The sequence below is a fragment of the Stegostoma tigrinum genome, chromosome 9 (assembly GCF_030684315.1).
Source record: "Stegostoma tigrinum isolate sSteTig4 chromosome 9, sSteTig4.hap1, whole genome shotgun sequence".
Lineage (NCBI taxonomy): Eukaryota > Metazoa > Chordata > Chondrichthyes > Orectolobiformes > Stegostomatidae > Stegostoma > Stegostoma tigrinum.
In genome coordinates this window covers 86,048,573-86,071,657 of record NC_081362.1, presented here as the reverse complement: position 1 = coordinate 86,071,657, position 23,085 = coordinate 86,048,573, and the positions used below count along the sequence as shown (strand labels likewise).

At 46.5% G+C, this 23,085-nt stretch overlaps 1 protein-coding gene across 1 annotated transcript in view; it reads left to right on the top strand.

Moving 5' to 3' along the window:
• kif26ba (kinesin family member 26Ba) overlaps nucleotides 1-23,085 on the top strand; it is a 379,843-nt gene that overhangs the window by 184,265 nt on the left and 172,493 nt on the right. Inside the window, exon 5 of the mRNA XM_048536110.2 lies at nucleotides 16,995-17,181. Within this exon, the coding sequence (XP_048392067.1) occupies nucleotides 16,995-17,181 (187 nt within the window). The remainder of the gene's footprint in view (nucleotides 1-16,994; nucleotides 17,182-23,085) is intronic.

Here is a 23,085-nt window from a genome sequence, read left to right as displayed (position 1 = left end):
CAGTGGAAATAACTGAAAGTGAACAGGCAGCTTTGACTGGGAGAGCTCTGAACTCCCAATTGCCAGGTTCTAGGTGTGACCATTTCCCACAGAGCTTAGATGACGCAGTGCCTTAGGAAGATAGTTAGTTCATCTTTCGTTGAAACATGGGATTTCAGACTATGGAAGGGGAAAAGAAAGAATAGGAGCATGATGTGAAGGATAAAATGTTTTGCAAAAGCTCTCAGGGGTGTGAGATTAAATGGCCAGCTGATTCAGGAACAGAGGTAACAGAGACACAAGAGTGAATGGTCTCCTCCGTGCCATAACCTTCTTAGAACTTCATGATTGAACTCGCCTCGGTCTGACTCACTCACATTGGTTAGTTTCTGTTTCAGCAATGGTATAATCTCTCAAGGGAGATTGCCTTGATAAAGAGGTGGGGAAAGATCAAGAGGCTTACGTGAATCTGACAGCAAAGGGACACTGGGTGGTTGGGGGGGTGGGATGATGGGAGGTGCAGTGCGAAGACACTGTAATACCACCTTCTGAAGGAATTAAGAAAGGAGCAGTCAGTTGTTGAAGCCAGGGGAGAAGAGCAAAAAAAATAAAAGACTGAGAGTGATTGTTCCTTCCATTGTCTGGGGGAAAGGGCAGAGAATAATGTTCTTTATAATTAGGTAGCAACTCTTGTAAAATCAGCACATGTTGACTTTGATGAGTGTATTGCCTTCAAACACAGTTAGTATGTGCGCAGGTAAACAGAGATGTTCCACTCACAGCCAAACTCTCTGCTTCTGCCTTTAAGACTTTATAGTTTAGTTATGTGCTGTGCACTGACTACTATTTCCCTGTCACCACACTCATCTCCACACACCCCAACACAATCTTCAGTTGTTCAGCTGTGAACTGCATGGCTTTGGGAGATGTGCAAATCAAGTTGGGCTCCAGCTTCAAATTGTGGCTGGGTTTTCTATGTGTGCCAGTCGAATGTGTACTGCCGAGGCTGTGTAAGGCTCTGGTCAGAGCACATTTGGCATATAGTGAGCAGTTTTGGGCCAAGTATTTGAGGGAGGATGTGCTGGCCTCGGGGAAGTTTATGAGAATGAATCCAGGGATGAATGACTTGCCTTGTGAGGAGCAGTCAAGAACTCTGGCTGTATACTCGATGGAGTTTAGAAAGGATGAGGAGGGATCTGATTGAAACTTACAGAATACCGGATAGTGGATGCAGAGAAGATGTTTCCATTAGCAGGAGAGACAAGGACCCGAGGGCACAGCCTGAGAATGAAGGGACAACGCTTTAGAACTGAGATGAGGAGAAATTTCTTCAGCTAAAGCGTGGTTCATTGTGGAACTCATTGTTTCAGAGTGCTGTTGAGTATAAGTCATTGAGTATTATTAAGACTTAGATAGGTAGGTCTTGATTGTTAATGAGATTAAGGGTTATGGGGAGGAGGCAGGAGAATGGGTTGACAAACATATCAGCCATGATCGATTGGCAGAGCATTGGCTTCCCAATGGGCTGAATAGCCTAATTCTGCGCCTATCTCTTACAGCCCTGATTGGTGATGCTTAAGTCATAAGTCCGTTGGCTGAGTGTATCCATGCCAATCATTTATTCAAGTACAATATTCCAGCACTTGGTTCATAGCCCTGGATGCTGCGATATTTCAAGTGCCGTTTTGACTATTTCATAAATGTTGTGACAGTTCTGTCCTCTTTCAGGCAGTGAGCTCCAAATAGACCCCACCCTCTGGCTCAAAACAAAATTCTCCTTAAATTCCCTGTAAACTTCCTTTACCTTAGCCTAAATATTTGCTCCAAGGCCTTCCACTGAAGGGGAAATATTTATTCATATTGATGTACCTGATAAGCATGTACAGCTCAATTCCTCAGCACTCTATGCTCCAAGGAAGACAATCCAAGCCTATCTCATCTCTCTTCACAGATGAATCGCCATTGGTGAAGCTCCCCTACACCTTCTTGGTGAATTCGCACCCTTCCTATCATGTGGTGACCAGAACTCCACATAGTACTCCAGCAGGAGGGCATTACTAACATTATATCTAGCTCCATCATAACCACTTTGCGATTGTATTCAATGTCTTGATTAGTAAAGGCAGGTATCCCATGTGTTTTCTTTACTTCACGCTATTTGCTTCATCACCAAATTTTAGTGTCATTCCCAAACTTACTGATCATGCCCACATATGTGTCAAAATCATTAACATACACAACAAACAGCAGGGGACCTAGCCCCAAACCCTATCGGACATAGCTGGACACAAGCCTCCAGTCACAGAAACACCCTTAGACCATCACCGTCTGTTTCTAAGCCAGTTTTGGGTCTAATTTGTTACAGAGATAGTAGGAACTGCAGATGCTGGAGAATCTGAGATAACAAGGTGTCGAGCAGGATGAACACAGCAGGACAAGCAGCATCAGAGGAGCAGGCGGGCTGACGTTTCGGGTCTGGACCCTTCTTCAGAAATTTCTGAAACGTCAGTTCTCTTGCTCCTCTGATGCTGCTTGGCCTGCTGTGTTCACCCAGCTCCACACCTTGTTATCTCGGTTCGACTTTGCTCTGGTTTGGCTGTAGTTTGAGGCTAGTGAGAGTTTTGGGAAGAGATGTAGGCATTTGCTTTACTTTCCTCCCAAGCCTGCTAGCTCAGAGGGGGCAGGAGTGGGGTGGGGTTTGATATGTGTGGCATGAATTGTGCCAGAGCCTTTCCTTGGTGAGGAGAGCACCCACTGTCAATGCCCACAAGGCTCACCCAGTGCTACTTTTTTTAACTGTGCTTGGCACTGCCCAGCGAGGCTAATGAAAGAGTGCAGAGAGGACTTGTTTTTCATATAATTTGGGCAGGAAGAACTGCCAGCAAAAGAGTGAGTCGCAACGCTTGTTGGGTGGGAGAACGGAAAGCGAAAATATATTTTTTTTGGAAAAAAAATGCAACGCAGCCCAATTTGCATGTGAGTTTTAATTGACAGCTGATTCCAACTGGGGCACCAGTCGCTGAAAGTGCCAAGCTCAGAAAATTACTGGTGTCAAACTGAAACAAAACAGCAGCAGTTAGAGGTGGTCATTGACTCTCGTAATTAAGTGGTGTGCCTGTCCGGCTCTGCGTTAGCGAAAAGTGACATGCGGTAACGAAAAACGCGTCAAAAGGACAAATGGGCTAGATTTTTAACTCCTTTTTCAACTAGGTTGAAATCAGGACCAAACAAAAGGGGGTGGGGGTGTGTAAAAGTGGCTGGATTTGTTGAGATTGTTAGTATGTGATAGAGAGATAGATGAGTTTTTCCTGAGTGAGTGACGAGGACAGTTCCAACGCAGAAGCGCCTGTTCTTGGGATTTCTGACTCGTCTTCTCAACGAAGTGTGCTATCAGGGGGACCTTCTGGAGACGGAGCTTCATGCTTCTCGCTAGGAATGAAGAGAGAGGAGGTTTCTTTTTTGAAGCAGCGAGCAGGAAGAGTCCCTTATGGCTGGGGAGGGAAGAGAAAGTTGCCTGAGTGCTGGGTGGGGGTGCATGTCCCGAGGAGTTGCAGATGCACTGGGGGGGGGAGTGGGAGAGGACAGAGCCCCTGTTCTGCTTCCAGTGTCAGGGTGACGGTCTAGCAGCCCTGGGCACACAGGGGCCCCGTGTCTAAGTATGGGAGAGCGGCAGTGGGTGTATCAGCTGGGCAGTGCATAGGACCGAGACAGACACACGGAGACAGTCTAATTTGCGGAGAGCAGTATGGATTTTTTTTAAACTTAACAGCAGACGAAGGATTTTCTTCTCCCTGCGCCGGACTCTTGTCAGTGATTGCAAAGTGCAAGTGATGGGAGAACGGCCTTCAGTTGCTGAGCTGCTCGTTTGTGTGTCGCCTGGCTGTTACTATGGACTGCTCTGAGCTGTAAGTTTAGTGCCTTTTATACCTCTGGGTCTTCGTTTTAACTTTTTTTTAGTCTCTGTGGTGCCCAGGGAGCGCGGGGACTAAGATTATAAACACGCAGTAGCCTTGGGAGGGATCACTGTGCTCAGTGAGCCCTAAATCCTAACCATCCCGCAACTGGGAGGCTGGTAATACAGTTTTGGAGCTGAGCTTCTCGTCCGTGTAATAAGCGAGTATTTTGTTTGACACTGCTTTATTTCTGTCAGTATTCACCTCACTTTCTCTCTCTCTCTCTCTCTCTCTGTCTCTCTTCCCCCTCTTCCTTTGCATTACTTTGGAATTTTTTTAAGGAATTAGACTGGCGGGAGCAGGCTACACCCAGTATCCCTGAGCGAGCTGGGGTTGAAACCTGGGAATAGGTCACTGAGTGGGGAGCAGTCCTATTTCCACACCCAGCTCCCCCAAGCTGCAGACTGAATGTCGGACTCCCTTTTTTTTTAACAAAAAAAGGATTTCTGTGTAGAGGTAGGGGCTGAAAAGGACTGAGCTGCTGCCGATCAGAAGGAACCTGTTAGTGAAGGCAGCGAGCGCAGGTATTTCTCTGGCACCGTGAGAGCGGCGCAAAACAATTAAATAATTCATTCCAATGAAGAGGCATTTCTGAGCCGAGCCTGGCCCGGGTTGGGACTAATCACCTCATTAATTGATCACTCTGCTCAGTCATTAGAGAGCCATTAATGGTTGTTCAGGGGGAAAAAAAAACAGTAGTACGTCTGTAATCGATGGATTGTTCAGTTAGAATAATACAATGTCCTTTCTTTTGGGGGGGGCTGATGGAAGGTGGCTGTGGGGTGGGAGAACGGGGTGGAACATGGATAGGACTGAGGTGGGGGGGGGGGTGGAAGAGAGTGGACGGATGGAAGGGGTGGGATTTGGAGCTAACTAAAGGTGTGTAAGTAAAACAGACTAGGGAGGGGTTCTTGGGAGAGGAGGGAGTTGGGGCAGGTGAGGAGGTGTGAGGGGGTTTAGAAGGGATAGAATGGGGGAAGCTGGTGAGGAGGTGATGAAAGGGCAGGGGGTGCTCAAACAGAGGTGGTACCTTGAGGGGAGGTGAAGGGGCTTGTTATTTTCTCTTGCTGTGGACAATGTGTAAAAATTCCCTGAAGATTCCCTCAGATTTGAGGGTAGGGTTTCTGTGCAGGTTCAGTGATGTCCTGAATTTTGCTACTCTTGAGCCCCACACAGACAGGAAGTAGGACTTATTTATTTGCATTTAAATGGAACCTTCACAACCCTGAGAACCCCCCCTTCCCTGCCCCCAGCAGCACCGCTAATGAAATCCTACTGAAGGCATAGTTGGAATGTAACAGCCAATTTACACAAGACCACAACACAGAACAGTTCAGAAATAGCTGTGAGATCTTCCACACTCACTCCAGAGGTGCTCTGTCATATCGGAAAGACCCATAGCACCAGCTTCCCTGACTGAACCTGTCTAGCTCAATCCAAGACCCACCACAAAACATACATGTCTTCTTCATCTACACTGCCTTCCCCCTCCCATTCCTCGTTTATTGTGAATTTTTTTTCTGTGAGGTTTTTCTAACAAAAATTCTAACTCTGTCATGCTGTCCTCATTAACTGGCCCTGAGACATTTTGGGAGTGAGACGTTGACAAGGGAATGGCCCATACCCCACCACTTTCTTCTGATTTTGTGGCTAAATGATGATGTCCTCCTCTACCCAACAGTGAGGACATGTTGTCTGACAAACTCCGATGGTGTGCTGGTATCTGCTATGGTTAAAGGGGCCACCATTAAGCTTTCTGGAGTTATACAGCGTGGAAACAGACCCTTCGGTCCAACCAGTCAACGCCGACCATAATCCCGAACTAAACAATTCCCACCTGCCTGTGCTTGGCCTGTATCCCTCCAAATATTTCTTATTCATGAGCATATCCAAATGTCTTTTAAATGTTGGAATTGTACTCTCATCCACCCCTTTCACTGGAAGTGTCTTTTACGCACGAACCAATATCTGCTTAAAAAGGTCGCCCTTGTCTTTTTTTTTTCTCCTCTAGTCTTGAAATTCTCCCAGCCTAGGCAAAAGACACCCACCGTTCATCATATTTATGACCCATTTTTGTATATAATCCTCTGAGACCACCTCTCAACCTCCTGCATTCCAGTGGAAAAAGCCCCAGCCTATTTATATCTCATTGTAACTCAAATGCTCCATTCCCAGCAATATTCTGGCAAGTCTCTTCTGAATTCTCTCCTGCTTAATAATATCCTTCCCTTTAGCAGGGTGACCAGAATTGGACACAGTACTGCAAGAAGGCCTTTGATAAGGTGCCACGCAAGGGGCAGCTGAGTAAGATAAGGGCCCATGGTGTTAGAGGCAAGGTGCTAGCGTGGATAGAAGGTTGGCTGACTGGCAGAAAGCAGAGAATGCGGATAAAAGGGTCTTTCTCAGGATGGCAGCTGGTGACAAGTGGTGTTCCACGAAGGTCAGTGTTGGGATCACAATTTTTCACTTCATACACTAGTGATCTCAGTGAAGGAACTGTGGGCATTCTGGCTAAGTTTGCAGATACAAAGATAGGTTGGGGGGGGGACAGGTAGTATTGAGGATGCGGGGACGCTGCAGAAGGATTTGGACAGGTTAGGAGAGTGCACAAAGAAGTGGCAGATGGAGTACAACATGGGAAAGTGTGAGGTCATGCACTTTGGTAAGAAGAATAAAAGCATGGACTACTTTCTAAATGGGGAGAAAACTCAGAAGTCTGAAGTGCAAAGAGACTTGGGAGTTCTAATCCAGGATTCTCTCAAGGTAAACTTTCAGGTTGAGTCAATAGTCAGGAAGGAAAATACAATGATGGCATTTATTTTGACAGGACTTGAATAGAAAAGCAAGGATGTACTGTTGAGGCTTTATAAGGCTCTTGTCAGGCCACATTTGGAGTTTTGTGCAGTTTTGGGCCCCATATCTCAGGAAGGATATACTGGCCCTGGAGCAGGTTAAGGAGGTTCACGGGAATGGTCCCAGGAATGGAAAACTTAACATTATAAGGAACATTTGAGGACTCTGGGATTATACTCGTTGGAGTTTAGAAGGATGAGGGGGGATCGAATTGAAACTTACAGAACACTGAATGGTCCGGACAGGGTGGATGTCGGGAAGATGCTTCCATTGGTAGGAGAGACTAGAACCTGAGGGCACAGCCTTAAAGGAAAGACCTTTTAGAACGGCGATTAGGAGGAACTTCTTCAGCCAGAGAGTGGTGAATCTACGGAATTCACTGCCACAGAAGGCTCTGGGGGCCAGGTCATTGAGTACATTTAAGACTGAGATAGATAGATAGATTCTTGATTATCAAGGGGATCAAGGTTTATGGGGAGAATGCAGGAGAATGGGGTTGAGGAACTTATCGACCATGTTTGAATGGCGGAGCCGACTCGATGGGCCAAATGGCCTAATTTCTGCTCCTATGTTTTTATGATTTTATAGTCTTAAGAGACTTCATCAACATCTTGTACAAACTCAACATGACTTCCCAACTCATCGGTCTGACCAATGGAGGCAAACATGCTAAACGCCTTCTTAATCACCCTGCCTAGCTATGGAGCCAGCTCCAAAGAATTCTGTGCCTGAGCCCCGAAGTCTCTCCCTTTGTCAGTACCACCCAAGGCCCTACTTTTAATTGTATCAATCTTGCCCTGTTTGTTTCACTGAAAGGTTATTTGATAAAATAGATGGGGAAACTGTTTCTGTTGGCCAATAATCATGAGTTGGCACCGTAGTGGCAGAGTCAGTGGAGTTGTAATCCACAAGCTCAGACAGGCACTCTGAGGTCATGGTTTTAAAAAGCCCACTTTTGATGGTATTTAAATTCAATTCATAAAATGTGGAATGCTAGGCAGATTAATTGTGGCTATAAAATGTTCTCCCATTGTCAGTAAGATCCATCTGGTTCGTTTAATGCCCTTAATTTAGGGAAGGGATTCTGCCATCCTGGCCTAGTCTAACCTGCACACACCTACAGCCCCCAACGATGTGGTTGTCTCTTAACTCAGAAACGGCTGAGCAAGCCACTCAGTTTGAGGGCATCTAAGGCTGGGGCGCAGAGGCTGGCTTGCTGGTGATCACCTTTGTTCCAGGGAAAGAAGCAAACACACGGGGCATGAATTTAAGACAATCGGTGACTGGCAGAGAGGGTTGGACTACTTGGGTAGGCCTTGTCAAGAGCTAGCACACCTGATAGAAATGTAGAGCACAGGAGGTGGCAACTCAACTTCAGCTTTTGTGCTCCTAAGATGCTGCTTGGCCTGCTGTGTTCATCCAGCTCTACACCTTGTTATCTCACTTTAATGCATTGCCCTATTAAGCGATGGCTCATTGGAGAGGAACAAGAGATAACGAGCACCCAGTGCTGTGAAGTAAGTCGCTTTGTTTCTGCGCGCAAACACAGCACAGCTCCAGACAGCCTTGAGAGGAAACAGTTCTTGGCTCACCTAACTGGCTGTCCTCCATTCCTGGAGGTTGAGCACGTGGCAGGTCTGGCAGTTCTGATCTCTGCTGTTGTGTGTTCCCTGTGAGCTGTTCCGGGGGGGGCGAAAAAATTACCAGTGGCCAAGCAAGGAGCAGGATCTTTAGCAATTCCTCACTTCTGTACATCCTTGAAGCCATTTCTCCCGTTTACTATAAACTGGCCCATGACTTTTTTTTTGTAAATGTAACCTTTCCTGGGATGTTCAGGACATTGACAAAGCCAGCATTTGTTGCCGGTCCTTAATTTCCAGGGACTGACTGGCACTGTGTTCCTCTAATGCATCTATTCATTCTGTGTTCCAGTTGCCCCACTGTTGACTATGCCTCATGTAATAGAAGCTGAAAGGCATTTTCAAAAGGTCTCTGCCTGACTTTCTTCCTTTTTATTAAAACTTAAATATTTCGTTACTATTTAAAACCTGCAGCTTTGGCCGAGCTCTGGGTCATCTGCCACAGTAGTCTGGTTTGGCGTGCAAGTGTATTTTTGGCATGTCAGCACTCCAGTGAAGTACTTTGGGAGGCTGTGATGTGCTGAAGTCGCTAGATAAATGCATCTCACTGCTCCTGAACTAAGGGGGTGGACAAGGCCACGCAAGATACACAGAGGCTCTGTTTGCTGACGTTACTAGTATCTTTTGTGGGCCTACTGGATTAACTTCCATTTCCACTGGAATTCCCAGAAGAAGGAAAAGCGTCAAAAACCAGAGAAGCTGCGATCTTCTGCTCTTGTTGAATGCAAAGCACCCTCGTCATTGCGGTGGCACAAGTCTTGATGGAAATAGTTTGTTTTTATTTCCGTAAAATGTTAAACTCTTCTTCAGTGGAGGCTGGAGAAAAGGTTATTACAGTCGGGATGATTGTCGGGGAGAGGGTAGTGGAGCCGGCCTCATTAGGGGCATTTAAGCAGCTGTTAGATAGGCAAATGGATGATAGTGTAAGGTAGGGGTGGAGCTGAGATTGACTTTAGGTTTAGGTTCGGCGCAACATCGTGGGCCGAAGGGCTTGTCTTGTGCTGTACTGTTCCACATTGTACATCTAGAGTGAAGGCTGATAGCTGAAGACCATTCCTATTTCCTCCATGACACCTGATTAGAATCCCACCTGCTCAGCGTTGCAGATCACGCCTGGTTATATTTTGGAACCATTAATTCTTTCTTTCTTTTTTTTGAAAAGAAAAGGCTAGTTTTTTTGGGTGGAATTGTCTGTTCACAATTGATGTTAAGAGCGTTGTATTCCTTGAGTAATAACATTCAGTGCAACGTGAGCACTTTTTTGCTGCAATATTCATTTCAGACAGCTTAATCTTTGACATGACCTCATGGAGAAGCCTCCAATCCTTCATGTGGTGAGGTAACATACAGATGGCCTGTTTAGTGCTTCACCAACCAGGTTGCCTAGCAACAGTACCTGTAATTGAGATACATCTCGATGTCTGATTGCATTAATGTTACTTGTGAGCATAGTTAGTCATCTTTCTCAATCCTGCCACCCCACCGCCTCTCCCTCCCTACATTGGTCTAATGATAACATTTGATTTTATTTACTGTTTGTGGAGCTAATTTGCTCAACAGGACTGTAATCGGGGCACATCTGTTTCAAAGAAGCCATTTAATGGTAACCCGCTAATCCACAAATGTCCTGGTCATTTTTCATACAGCTGAGAGAGCATTGTTTTGGCATGTCAACGGCTCTCTTTCGTGTTTGGGTCAAGTGGATTTGTGACCTGCATTCTGTGAGGTGACTGACCCCTTTTTAGTACTCGGGACTGATAGTTTCCAGAGTGTAATGGGTTGACGGGATCTCTGTTTCTAACTCTGAGCTTGATACTTACTCACAGTTAGAATGCATGAGATGGCACATGTGTTGATGCTCTTTGGTCTCGCTGCATTACTGAGCAGCTAGTTATCAAGTTGGATGATCCTTCACCCTGTCATGTACAGTGAATGAGATACTTCAGATAGGCTGGGATATATACTCCCTGCAAAATTCTCAGCAGAAGTTCACCAAGGCTACTTTGACAGCACTTTCTAAACCCTTAACTGTTGTATACTTGCACTGTGAAATAAATAAATAATGCGGAGACGATGAGCAATAGGTTTATTTAGAGAAGTATTTGAAGACCTCTGCAGTCACAAGGTTTCTGGTCTCACACTCGCAGTAGCTTTGGGGTCTGAAGGTTCGACATTAGTTTAGCAAAACTACTTTTTATTTGACTGACCCCACATCCAGCCTTCACTGACCAAACACGAGGATCATAAATCAGTTTACCAGACTCATGTTATCAAATATAAGACAACAAGGTGTAGAGCTGGATGAACACAGCAGGTCAAGCAGCATCAGAGGAGCAGGAAAGCTGACGTTTCAGGTCTTGACCCTTGCTCAGAAGAGGGTCTGAAGAAGGGTAAAGGCTGGCAACGTCAGCTTTCCTGCTCCTCTGCTGCTTGGCCTGCTGTGTTCATCCAGCTCTACACCTTGTTGTCTCAGATTCTCCAGCATCTGCAGTTCCTACTATCTCATGTTACCAAATATTTTTCAGAGAAGTCTCTGACCAGACTCATTGTTAACTATTTCTGTACCCACAGATGCTGCTGGACCTGGTGAGTTACTCGCAGCAATTTCTTGTTTCAGATTTCCAGTATCTACAGTATGTTTTTGGCTTTCATTATTATAGGACAAGGACCATTGTTGTGATATTTAGAAAAAGATGTGGAGGCACTTAAGAACACAGAAAATTTAGGATGCAGACATGCACTTATCAGGAGATGTTAGGTTTTGTTGTCTTTTCTAAAGTAGGAATGTTGAGGGATTACCACTGAGTTCCTTTGGTTTTGATTAAGTGGATGCAGAGAGGACATGTCCTCTTGTGAAAAGAAGTCTACCAGAAGCCATCAGTACAGACAGTCACCAAGAAATCCAATTGGAAATTTAGAAGGAATTTCCCGACCCAAAATGTGACTTAAATGCGCAATGGTAGCACGGGAGTGGTTGAAGTGAAGGCTTTTTTAAGCATTCAAAAGGGATTTAGACCTTTGTTTGAAAAGGAGGAATGTAGAGGATTGCGGTGAGAAGGCACGAGAATGGCATTAAGTGAGATGCTCATTCGGAGAGCTGGTACAAATGTGATGGGCCAAATGGCTTCCTTCTGCTCTCTAACAATTGTGATTCTGGCTTAGGTGCATTTCTGGGAAGTCTGGATAAGGAAAAGCAGGAAATTGAAATAGTCATGTTGACAGATTGAAATGGGAAGATTTTTAATTCATTCACAGGATAAGGGTGTCACATTTATTGCCCACAGGGCAGGTAAGAGTCCAACACATTGCTGTGGGCCTGGAGTCACATGTGGGCCAGACCAGGTTAGGATGGCAGTTTCCTTCCCCAAAGGACATCAGTGAACAAGCTGGATTCATGGTCATCATTAGAGTCTCTTAATTCAAGATTTTTATTGAATTCAAATTCCACCATCTGCCATGTTCTCTGGATTAATATTCCAGCGATAATACTGCTGGGCCATTGGCTCCCATCTAATTTCACAGGTTCACTGAAGGAAATTTCTTCTCATCTTTGTCTTAAATGTGCAACCCCTTATTCTGAGATGCTGCCCTCTGGCCCTAGACTGTCTCTCAAAGGCAAAACAGCCTTTCCATATCCACCCTGTTGGCTCTAAGCACCTGGGAAGTTTCACTAAGGTTGACTCTCATTCTACTTTGGTTTTTTTTTAGTTGCCTGTTTAATGCATAGTTTTGTGGGGTTTTTTTTCTGAAACCCCAATCACAGAAGGCAGGCATTTGGTTCATCACGTGTGCCCTGAGTCTCTGAATAAGTGAGGTACTTAGTAGGAGGTGGGTGCTGCTGACAAGATCAGCACATGTTGGCTATCTCTAACTGCCCTTGAAATGAGTAGCTTGCTTTCAGGGGACAATCGAGAGTCAACCACAGTGCTGTGAGTCTGGAGCCTTCTATAGTCCAGACCAGGAAAGGATGGCAGATTTCCCTCCCTGAAGGATGTTAGGGAACACAATTGGATTTTAAGACAATTGACAGTCGTTACATGTCATTTGTCCAGCTTTTTATAAAATTCCAGATCTGTGAACTGAATTCAGATTTTTACCAGCTGTCAAGGTGAGATTTGAATTTCTAAAGAAGGGTCTAGGCCCAAAACATCAGCTTTTCTGCTCCTCTGATGCTGCTTGGCCTGCTGTTTCATCCACCTCCACACCTTGTTATCTCAGAGCATTAGCCTGGATTTGTTGGTTACTAGTGTGATGTTACCCCTACACCCAATAGATTGTTAAAAATTGTACTTTAGCCCTCATAATTTGGTTGTCTTGAGGTTGTATGTTGGCTGTTTGACTGTTAGATCCAATGCAGAGATGTCCAGTGGCATGATGGTCTTCAGACTGACCACACACTGATCTCACCTAAGGTCTCACTTGCCCTAAGTTGTGCTCCTAGATCTTGGTGCCCATTGTTCCTGTATAACACTCCTGCAAAACACCTTGGGAATGCTTCTATGAGAAAACATAGAAACAAGGAGTAGGCCATTCATACCTTTGAGTCTGTTCTGCCACCCAGAATGATCATGGCTCACCCTATATCTCCATGCCACTTTGCTATTTTCTACCAAACCTTTTTGATGCCCAGAGCATGGATTCAGCGGGGCATTGGCTGTGGTTTGCCCAGAGTGTGGACTCTTGAGTTGTCATTGCTGTACCTGGAGAAAGGAAGCCTTGAGGCTCAGAACATGTTGCAAAAGCCCTAGAACCCCGTTGTGCAGAACACTCGATCTATTTAGGTAATTTTTCTTTTTGTAACTCAATGGTGCTGCATCGTGGCAACTGATGCTTCTCACTGTCTTTCTTGATTATATGTGACAACAAATAACTTGTTCAAAATCTAGAAAATGTCTATCTCTCTGAACATATCCAGTGACTTGGCCTCCACAGTCTTGCGTCACACAGAATTCCACAAATTCAGTTTTAGTTCTGAGTGAAGAAATTTTTCCTCCACTTGGTCCTCATCCTGAGCGTGTGCCCCTGGTTCGAAACTCCCCAACCAGGGACTCCCACAGTGGTCGAGAACGCCCTTGACCGTGTCTCCCGCATTTCCTGTAACACATCCCTCACACCTCGCCCCTGCCACAACCGCCCAAAGAGGATCCCCCTCGTTCTCACACACCACCCCACCAACCTCCAGATACAAACATCATCCTCCAACACTTCCGCCATCTACAATCCGACCCCACCTCCCAAGACATTTTTCCATCCCCACCCTTGTCTGCTTTCCGGAGAGACCACTCTCTCCGTGACTCCCTTGTTCACTCCACACTGCCCTCCAACCCCACCACACCCGGCACCTTCCCCTGCAACCGCAGGAAATGCTACACTTGCCCCCACACCTCTTCCCTCACCCCTAACCCAGGCCTCAAGATGATTTTCCATATTAAGCAGAGGTTCACCTGCACATCTGCCAATGTGGTATACTGTAACCACTGTACCCGGTGTGGCTACCTCTACATTGGGGAAACCAAGCGGAGGCTTGGGGACCGCTTTGCAGAACACCTCCGCTCGGTTCGCAATAAACAACTGCACCTCCCGGTCGCCAACCATTTCCACTCCCCCTCCCGTGCTTTAGATGACATGTCCATCATGGCCCTCCTGCAGTGCCACAATGATGCCACCTGAAGGTTGCAGGAACAGCAACTCATATTCCGCTTGGGAACCCTGCAGCCATATGGTATCAATGTGGACTTCACCAGCTTCAAAATCTCCCCTTCCCCCACCGCATCTCAAAACCAGCCCAGTTCATCCCCTCCACCCACTGCACCACACAACCAGCCCAGCTCTTCCCCCTCTACCCACTGCATCCCAAAACCATTCCAGTCTGTCTCTGCCTCCCTAACCTGTTCTTCCTCTCACCCATCCCTTCCTCCCACCCCAAGCTGCACCTCCATCTCCTACCTACTAACCTCATCCCACCTCCTTGACCTGTCCGTCTTCCCTGGACTGACCTATCCCCTCCCTACCTCCCCACCTATACTCTCCTCTCCACCTATCTTCCTTTCTCTCCATCTTCGGTCCGCCTCCCCCTCTTTCCCTATTTATTCCAGAACCCTCACCCCATCCCCCTCTCTGATGAAGGGTCTAGGCCCGAAACGTCAGCTTTTGTGCTCCCGAGATGCTGCTGGGCCTGCTGTGTTCATCCAGCCTCACATTTTATTATCCTGAAATTATCCTCCATGCAGCTTGTCGATCCAACCCTGTTGGAATTGTATACATGTCATTCAGATCCCCTTTCATCCTTCTCTACTCTCGTAAATACAGACTCAGCTGAACTGTCGGACGGTCCACGTACTGGCCTGGGGAGCCTGGTCTGTGCTCCCTCTCTAGTGGGTTAAAGATGATGTTGTATAAATCCAAATAGTAGGTGAAGGTGATACTAGCTGGGTTAGCAGTATAACTGCATTTTCAACACCTGCACAGCCTCCCGAAATCGAGCAGCTGCCACTGTGGCCATGGAGACAGTTAGCAATGACTGACTGAGTTAAATCTTTGAAAATGAGTAGCCTTGTGAATGAGGGTGAAGGCATCAATCAAAGACTCAATGGAAAACAACAGCCAGGCTAGGAATGGAGGCAATCTGAGTTGAATGATGAAATCTGTATTGATTGTTAGATTGATTGCCTGAAGTTCAATGATAGCACAGTGCAGGAATTTATTTCTGGAAGTCTCTGTGATTTATTGGACATTGGTCTCGTGGAAAGAAACTTGATGCTTTCTCCAACCTATCTTAGGGCGGCACGGTGGCTCAGTGGTTAGCACTGCAGCCTCACAGTGCCAGGGACCCGAGTTCAATTCCAGCCTCGGGTAACTGTCTGTGTGGAGTTTGCACATTCTCCCCGTGTCTGCGTGCGTTTCCTCCGGGTGCTCCAGTTTCCACCCACAATCCAAAGATGTGCAGGTTAGGTGGATCAGCCATGCTAAATTGCCCGTAGTGTTCAGGGGTGAGTGGGCTATAGGGGGATGCTTCAAGGGGTGGTGTGGACTTGTTGGGCCAAAGGGCCTGTTTCCACACTGTAGGGAATCTAATCTAATCTTCATTTTGATCCCTTCAGTAGAAATGTGATCTAATCCATCTGTGAATGGGAGGAATGTGACTTCCCTGAGGAAGAGTTCTGTTGGACTGGCTTGGTTTCTCTGTCCACACAGACCTGCTGAATTTCTTCAACATGTGGTGTTTATTGAATGGATTGGTTTTAGTTGGGTCTAACGTTGGCCCTAGATGGACGAGGGATCCAGTGGGATTTGTGTTTCAGTCTCATTCATGGAGCCACAGCGCTGCATTGAAAGATCAGCAGAGGCACAATGACTGACTATGGTCTTGTCTGAACATGGTTGGAGCAACAACGTTGGTGGGCCAATCACAGCAATAGCAAATCAATTTGCATAATAAAAGGTGGCGAGTAGCCAAAGTTGGCTTGAGTAATTGTATTAACTGTATCTGGTGCAAAATGTGCTGGCTCCAATAACACGTGAAACAAAACTTTACGATGTGGGATTCGAACTGCAGTGCCGTGTTGTTTAGTACATCTCAGCTAAATGTGATGATGGTAATACAGATTGGTTTGGGTGGGTGAAGATAGCAGGCAGCAGCTATTCTTCCCTCTGTAAAGCTGTGGAGATCTGACGGCAGAGAACACTTGCTTCTGGAATGTTTCTGGCAGTGAATCAGGATTCCTGTGAGCTGTATATCCCTGTGTTAGAACAAGGTGCAGGGTTCTCCCACATCCCCTTGATTATCCAGTATCCCCTTTTTGACAAACTTGCTGCTTTTAGCTGTGTCTCTGATGCTGAAGGTAAACCTTCATGAAGCCAGTGAGTTCAATTCCTCCCAAGGCTGAGGTTACTATGAAGGACCTTCCTTCCCTTTTAGTGTGAGGCATGTGACCCTCTGGTTAAACCCCACTGCTTTCTCTCTTTTTCTCCGGTGTGCTGTCTCTCTGAGCAGCCCTGTGGTCTGGTAAGACTGTGTTGAAGTTAAAATCACGACTGTTCTGGCAGTCAACATGCTCATCCTGAAAGTAGCTGTTGGATCTGACCTTGGGATGATGTGGAGGTGCCGGTGTTAGGCTGGGGTGGACGAGGTCAAAAATGACAGAGTGCCCAGGTTACAGTCCGACAGGTTTATTTGAAAACACAAGTTTCTTTTTGAAGCACTGTTGTGATTTTTGACTCTGTGTGTCCTTGGAATATTACTGGTTGTCATTGTTTTAGCTTGAGGGTCAATTCACCACCTCAGGTCAGGAGCAGTGCTCAAAAGTTAAGGATTGAGTGTGGGTGCACCCACTAAGTGAAGTTTCTCAATTGCAGGGAGGGGATTGGCACCCCGACCTTCTGCTGAGTCTACGCTGTTTTGAGGTTTTGCAGTCTGTCCGTTGGAGGCTGAGGGTGGAGATGGGACCGGTTCCGAATGAACTCTGCTCCTTAGCACAGAGGTGCAGCTGCTCAGTGCATCTGGCTCTTCTATTATTGTTATTATTGTTGTTTTTTTTTAAAATTTCACTTCCTTTTTCCATTCCCATAGGGCTGCCCAGAAACTCAACCTGTCCTCCAAAAAGAAGAAACACCATCGCTCTCCTGCTGCGAATGTGCCCGAGTCCCCGCTGTTCCCGACCAACTTCAGCGGAATCCTGCAGGCGTCCCCACCCCCGGCTCCCCCCTGCCTTCTCCGAGCTATCAACAAAGTGAAGGAGAGCCCAGGGATGGGAAAGGTAAGGACAATGCAACTGTCAGAGAACGCCATGCAGCGGGTTTTCCGATTCACTGTAGCATTTCCCTGGAGTCGCCAAGGGTGACAAGTTCAACATAAATGCACTGCTGGAGAAACTCCGACTTGGCAGCGACTGTAGAGGGAGAGGCACCTCTAGTGTTTCCAGTCTGGTGACCCTTCTTTGGAACCAGCGTTGACTTCCAACTCTTTAACTCCATTTCTCTCTCCACAGACGCTGCTAGACTTGCTGAGTTTCTCCTGCATTCTGTTTCTCGGCATCTGAAGCATTGTTACCTCCTTTATACAGAAGATTTAATATCCTGGGCACCTCTGCCCACGACAGGGAAAATATTATTTTTGTGTTATTTTTCACTCTCTTTATTTCCAATATTGAAATCTGCTGCTTTACAATAATGGGAGATAAGGGGGTTGAAAAGAAGAGGTTTGGTCTATTCTTGGCCGCCAGTCATTGGTGGCACAGAGATGGGGTTTTCACGTCTGGCTCAGAGATATGGAGTTCCAGACCCACCCGCTCCAGAGGTGCCAGGAGATATGGGAACAAGCTGGGTTTTTTTTTATTTAAAGGAGAAATGAATTGCCCGTCTCCTTCCTGGTTGGCTGCGGGAAAGGTGGACTTTGATGTTGGTTGGGCCCTGTGGTGGCTGAAGGGCATCAGGACAACATTGAGGTGGGCCCAGTGGTGAGAGACGGGACTCTGATTTTGGCCGAGGCAGGGAGTTGGGGGGGAGGTGGGGGGGGCGGGGGCGGCGCAGAGGGGTGGTTAGTATTGTCCCAGCGGCAAAAGTGGTGCCCAAGGATCGGTGGTGTCGCTATTGGTTATGTCCAGTGGAGGCAGCGGTGGTACAGATGGCGATGACTTCTCTTCAAGCTTTATCTTTCTTCATTCTTAAATTTATTCAAAATGGCACTGTTTTATGATGACAAATATATTTCATTGTATTCTTACCGTAAAACACACCGTGACTATAAAATCGATCAATTATCACAGACTCGTTGGCAGGAGAGGTGGAATGGCGGTAGAGGTCATTTGATGGTAGGCCCTGGATTCCAGGTGCTTGGAGTTGATCAGTCGGTCCGCTGTGCCCATGTGGTCATCGTGAGGAGGATCACTCTGCAGTTTAAGAATGACACTTTATTCAAGAAACTGGATTGCTGCTCAAAGGCTGTATCATAGTGAAGCCCTGGTTCGAAGAGTTAACATAGCATGCTTGAAAACATGGCAATGTGTCACTGAGATGTAGTAACAAAAGTAACGGGTAAATACTGCCCTGACAAGGAAGTGGTGAATGGGATGTTAAAAGAAAAGTACATTGAGTGGAGTGATTTATTAAGGCCACAAACGTGTACCCCATTCCTATATCACAGGCAGTGGATCACATTTACACATCGTTAATGAAAAATGTTGTTCAGAACCTGAGCTGTGTAAGGAAGAACTTTTTTATTTATTCGCTCAAAGGAATGGCCAGCATTTATTGCCCAGACAGAGGTTAAGAGTCAACCACATTGCTGTGGATCTGGAGTCACGTGTAGGCCAGACCAGGTAAGGATGGCAGTTTCCTTCCCTAAAGGACATTGGTGAACCAGATGGGTTTTTCTGACCATTGACAATGGTTTTGTGGTCTTCATTACACGCTTTAATTACTGATTTATTTTGTTTTAGCATAGAGATCAAATTCCACCATTTTGCCACGATAGGATTTCAAACCTAGCTCCCCAGAACAGCAGCTGAGCTTGTGGATTAATTTTCCAGTGGTAACTCTGGTAGGCCGTTGCCTCCCCATCGACAGAGGGCCACTCAATTACACAGGCCCACATCTGCACTTCTTCCAGGGTTACATTTGTCACCTTGTTTGTTCTTGTTGTGAGGGTGACGCTAATTCTGAAACTAGGGGGCTCACCTGAGGGATTTTCCACACTTGGTGTAAACATCAAGATTATTGTTTTGAGCTTTGTCTTCGAAGGTGCTGTTGCCTGACTGGTGCCGAAGGTCTAGGCTCGGCTCGATTTATTCTGGTTAAACCTCGGCTATAATGAGGGAGGGAAGGAAGCTGCTGAGTGCAGACTCAAACATCCGCTCAGTTCGGGCCATCTAGCAGTGAGCCACAAACAGTGCAGTTCAGCTGTTAACAGCAAGTAGGCAGGCTCTCACAGCTTCTCTCTTAATAAAGATAATTTAATTGAATTGGCCCTGTTTTGGTTTCTACTTATTTAGTGCTAATTGCTTCTAGCTGTTCAGGATCTGAAGTTTCAAGATTTTAAGGGCATAAGAATTGACAGTGTTGGACTAGCAAGGGTTAGAATCAAGAGAACAGCCACCTTATTGCACACTTTTGTGTTTCTCCAATTTTATTGCCAGGCACTGTAATTTCATTTGATGCACTGGGCATCCTGGTATCTGTTGTGGCATGTGAGCCTTTGATGCTCCACCAAAACTGACTATTTGACTAGTGGTACATCACAGTTGAACCCACTCATCTCCTCACCTAATCCTTGTGGCTTCATGGGCACAGCTCCAGCTGAGTTGTATCAGTACTGAAAGAGGGAATTCAGTTCATGAAGACAGTCAGCTCTCTGGGGAGCAATTGGTCACTCCCATTATTCCCCTCTCCTCACTGCCCTGAAAGTTTCTTTCCCTGAACTGCCATCCAGTTTCCTTTTGAAATCATTAATTGACTCAATGTCCACCAGTTTTTCTTAGGCCTTACGTTCCAGGTCATTGTCCTTTGCTATATAAGGATACTCACCTGGTCTGGCCTACATGTGACTCCAGACCCACAATAGTGTGGTTGACTCTCAGTTAATCTCTGGAATGGCCTAGCAAACCATTCAGATGCACTAAGTGCTATGAAATCTCAAAGGAATGAAGCAAGATGGATCACCTGGCATCAATAAAGAGAATGGCAGAAACAGCATTATTGACACTGCAAACTCTCCCTCGCTAACATCATGGGGTTAGTGCCAAAACTGGGACAGCTGTCTCACAGCCTGACATAGTCATACTCGCAGATTCATACCTTACAGACAATGTCCCAGACGCCACCATCACCATTCCTGGATATGTCCTGTCCCACCGGCAGGACAGACCCAGCAGAAGGGGTGGCACAGTGGTACGTGGTCAGGAGAGAGTTGCTCTGAGAGCCTGGACCCCATGAAGTCTCATGGCTTCAGGTTAAAAAATGGCAAGGAAACATCTTGCTGATTACTGCATACTGTCTTCCCTCAGCTGATGAATTGGTACTTCTCCATGTTGAACAAAACTTGGAGGAGCACTGAGGATGGCAACGGCACAAAACATATTCTGGGTGAGGGATTTCAATGTCCACTACCAAGAGTGGCTCAGCAGCAGTACTACTGATCGAGCTGGTTGGGTCCTAAAGGACATCGCTGCTAGACTGGATCTGTGGCAAGTGGTGAGGGAACCAAAAAGAGGGAAAAACATACCCGATCTCATCTTACTAATGAGCCAGCAGCAGATGCATCTGTTCATGTCAGCATCGGTAAAAGCGACCATCGCACAGTCCTTGTGGAGACAAAGTCCTACCTTCACGCTGAAAATAATCTCCATCATGTCGTGTGACACTTTCACCGTGCTAAATGGGACAGACTTCGCACAGGTCTAACAACTCAAAACTGGACATCCATGAGGCACTGTGGGCCATCAACAGCAACAGAATTGTACTCCAGCACAATCTGTAACCTCATGGCCCGGCATATCTCCACTCAACCATTACCATCAGGCCAGGGAATCAACCCTGGTTCAATGAGGAGTGCAGGAGGCCATGCCAGGAGCAGTACAAGATATACCTGAAAATGAGGTGTAAACCTGGTGAAGTCACCAAACAGGACTACTTGCACACCAAACAGCATAAAGCAGCAAGTGATAGAGCTAAGTGATCCCACAACCAATGGATCAGATCATAGCTCTACTGTCCTGCCACATCCAGTTGTGAATGGGGGTGGACAATTAAACAACTCACTGGAGGAGGCGGCTCCACAAACATCCCCATCCTCGATACACATCAGTGTAAAAGATAAGGCTGAAGCTTTCACAGCAATCTTCAGCCAGAAGTGCCGAGTGGATGATAATCTCAGCCTGTCCACTGGCTCCTAGCATCACAGATACCAGTCTTCAGCCAATTTGATTCTGTTGATTAAATAGAAACAGTTGGAGACACTGGATACTACAAAGCCAATGGTCCCTGACAACATTCCGGCAATAGTACTGAAGGCTTGTGCTCCAGAACTTGCCGCTGCCCGAGCCAAGCTGTTCCTGTACAGTTACAATGCTATCATCCACCCGACAATGTGGAAAATTGCCCAGGTATGTCCTGTACACAGAGCAGAACAAATCCAACCCGGCCAATTGCTGCCCCATCAGTCTCCTCTCATTCATCAGTAAAGTGATGGAAGCTGTCAGTAACAGTGCTATCAAGCAGCACCTGCTCAGTGACGCCCAGTTTGGGTTCTGCCAGGGCCACTCAGCTCCTGACCTCTTTACAGCATCAGTTCAGACATGGAAAAAAAAAGCTGAAATCCAGAGGTGATATGAGTGACAGCCCTTGATATCAAGGCTGCATTCAACCATGTGTGGCATCAAGGAGCAAAACTGGAATCAGCGGGTAGTGGGGGACAAACTCTCCAGTGGTTAGAATCATGGGCAAGAAAACATCTTGCTGATTTACCACATACTGTGTAGATGGCCATGGTTGTTGGAGGTCAATCACCTCAGCTCCAGGACATCTCTGCAGGAATTCCTCAGGGTAGTGTCTCAGGCCCCACCATCTTCAGCTGTTTTATCAATGACACTCCCTCCATCATAAAGTCAGAAGTGGGGATGTTCGCCAATGACTGCACAATGTTCAGCACCATTCATGTCTCCTCAGCACTGACGCAGTCCATATTTAAATGAAACAAGATCTGGACAATATTCAGGCTTGGGCTGACAATTGGCAGGCGCTATTCACACCGCACATGTGCCAGGCTATGGCTAACTCCAGTAAGAGATAATCTAACCACTGCCCCATGACATTCAATGGTGTTACCATCACTGAATCCCCCACTATCAACCTCCTGGATGTTACTATTGATTAGAAACTCAGCTGGACTCACTACATTAACAGAGTGGCTGTAAGAGCAAACCAGAAGCTGGGAATACTGTGGCAAGTAACTCACCTCCTGATTCCCCAAAACCTGTTCACCAAGGCACAAGTCAGGAGTGGGATGGAATACTCCCCACTTGCCTGGTGAGTGCAGCCCCAACAACACTCGAGAAGCTTGACACCATCCAGGGCACAGCAGCCTGCACCGCATCCGCTCCCTCCACCACCGACGCTCAGTAGCAGCAGTGTGTACTATCTCCAAGACGCACTATAGCAATTCACCGAAGATCCTCAGAGTACCTTCCAAACTCATGATCACATCCATCTAGAAGGACAAGGGCAACAGACATATGGGAACACCACCACCCTCGAGTTCCCCTCCAAGCCACTCTCAATGCTGACGTGGAAATATATTGCCATTCCTTCACTGTCGCTGGGTCAAAATCCTGGAATTCCCTACCTAATAGCATTGTGGGTCAACATGCAGCAGCTCACCACCACCTTCTCAAGGGCAACCGGGGAGGGCAAGAAATGCTGGCCAGCCAGTGACGCCCACATCCTGCAAAATGAATGAATAAATAACTAAACAAAGAACTTTACTGCCTTACACCTCTGACATTTCTTCCCCAAAACCTTAAATATGTGTCCCCCTTGACCTTGTTTCATCTACCAAATAATGGGAGCAGTTTACTTTGTCTATATAATCTAAACCTGTCATAATCTTATACATTTCTATTGAATCTTCCCTACTCCAAGGAAAACAATCTGATTTCGCTCGCCTAGTC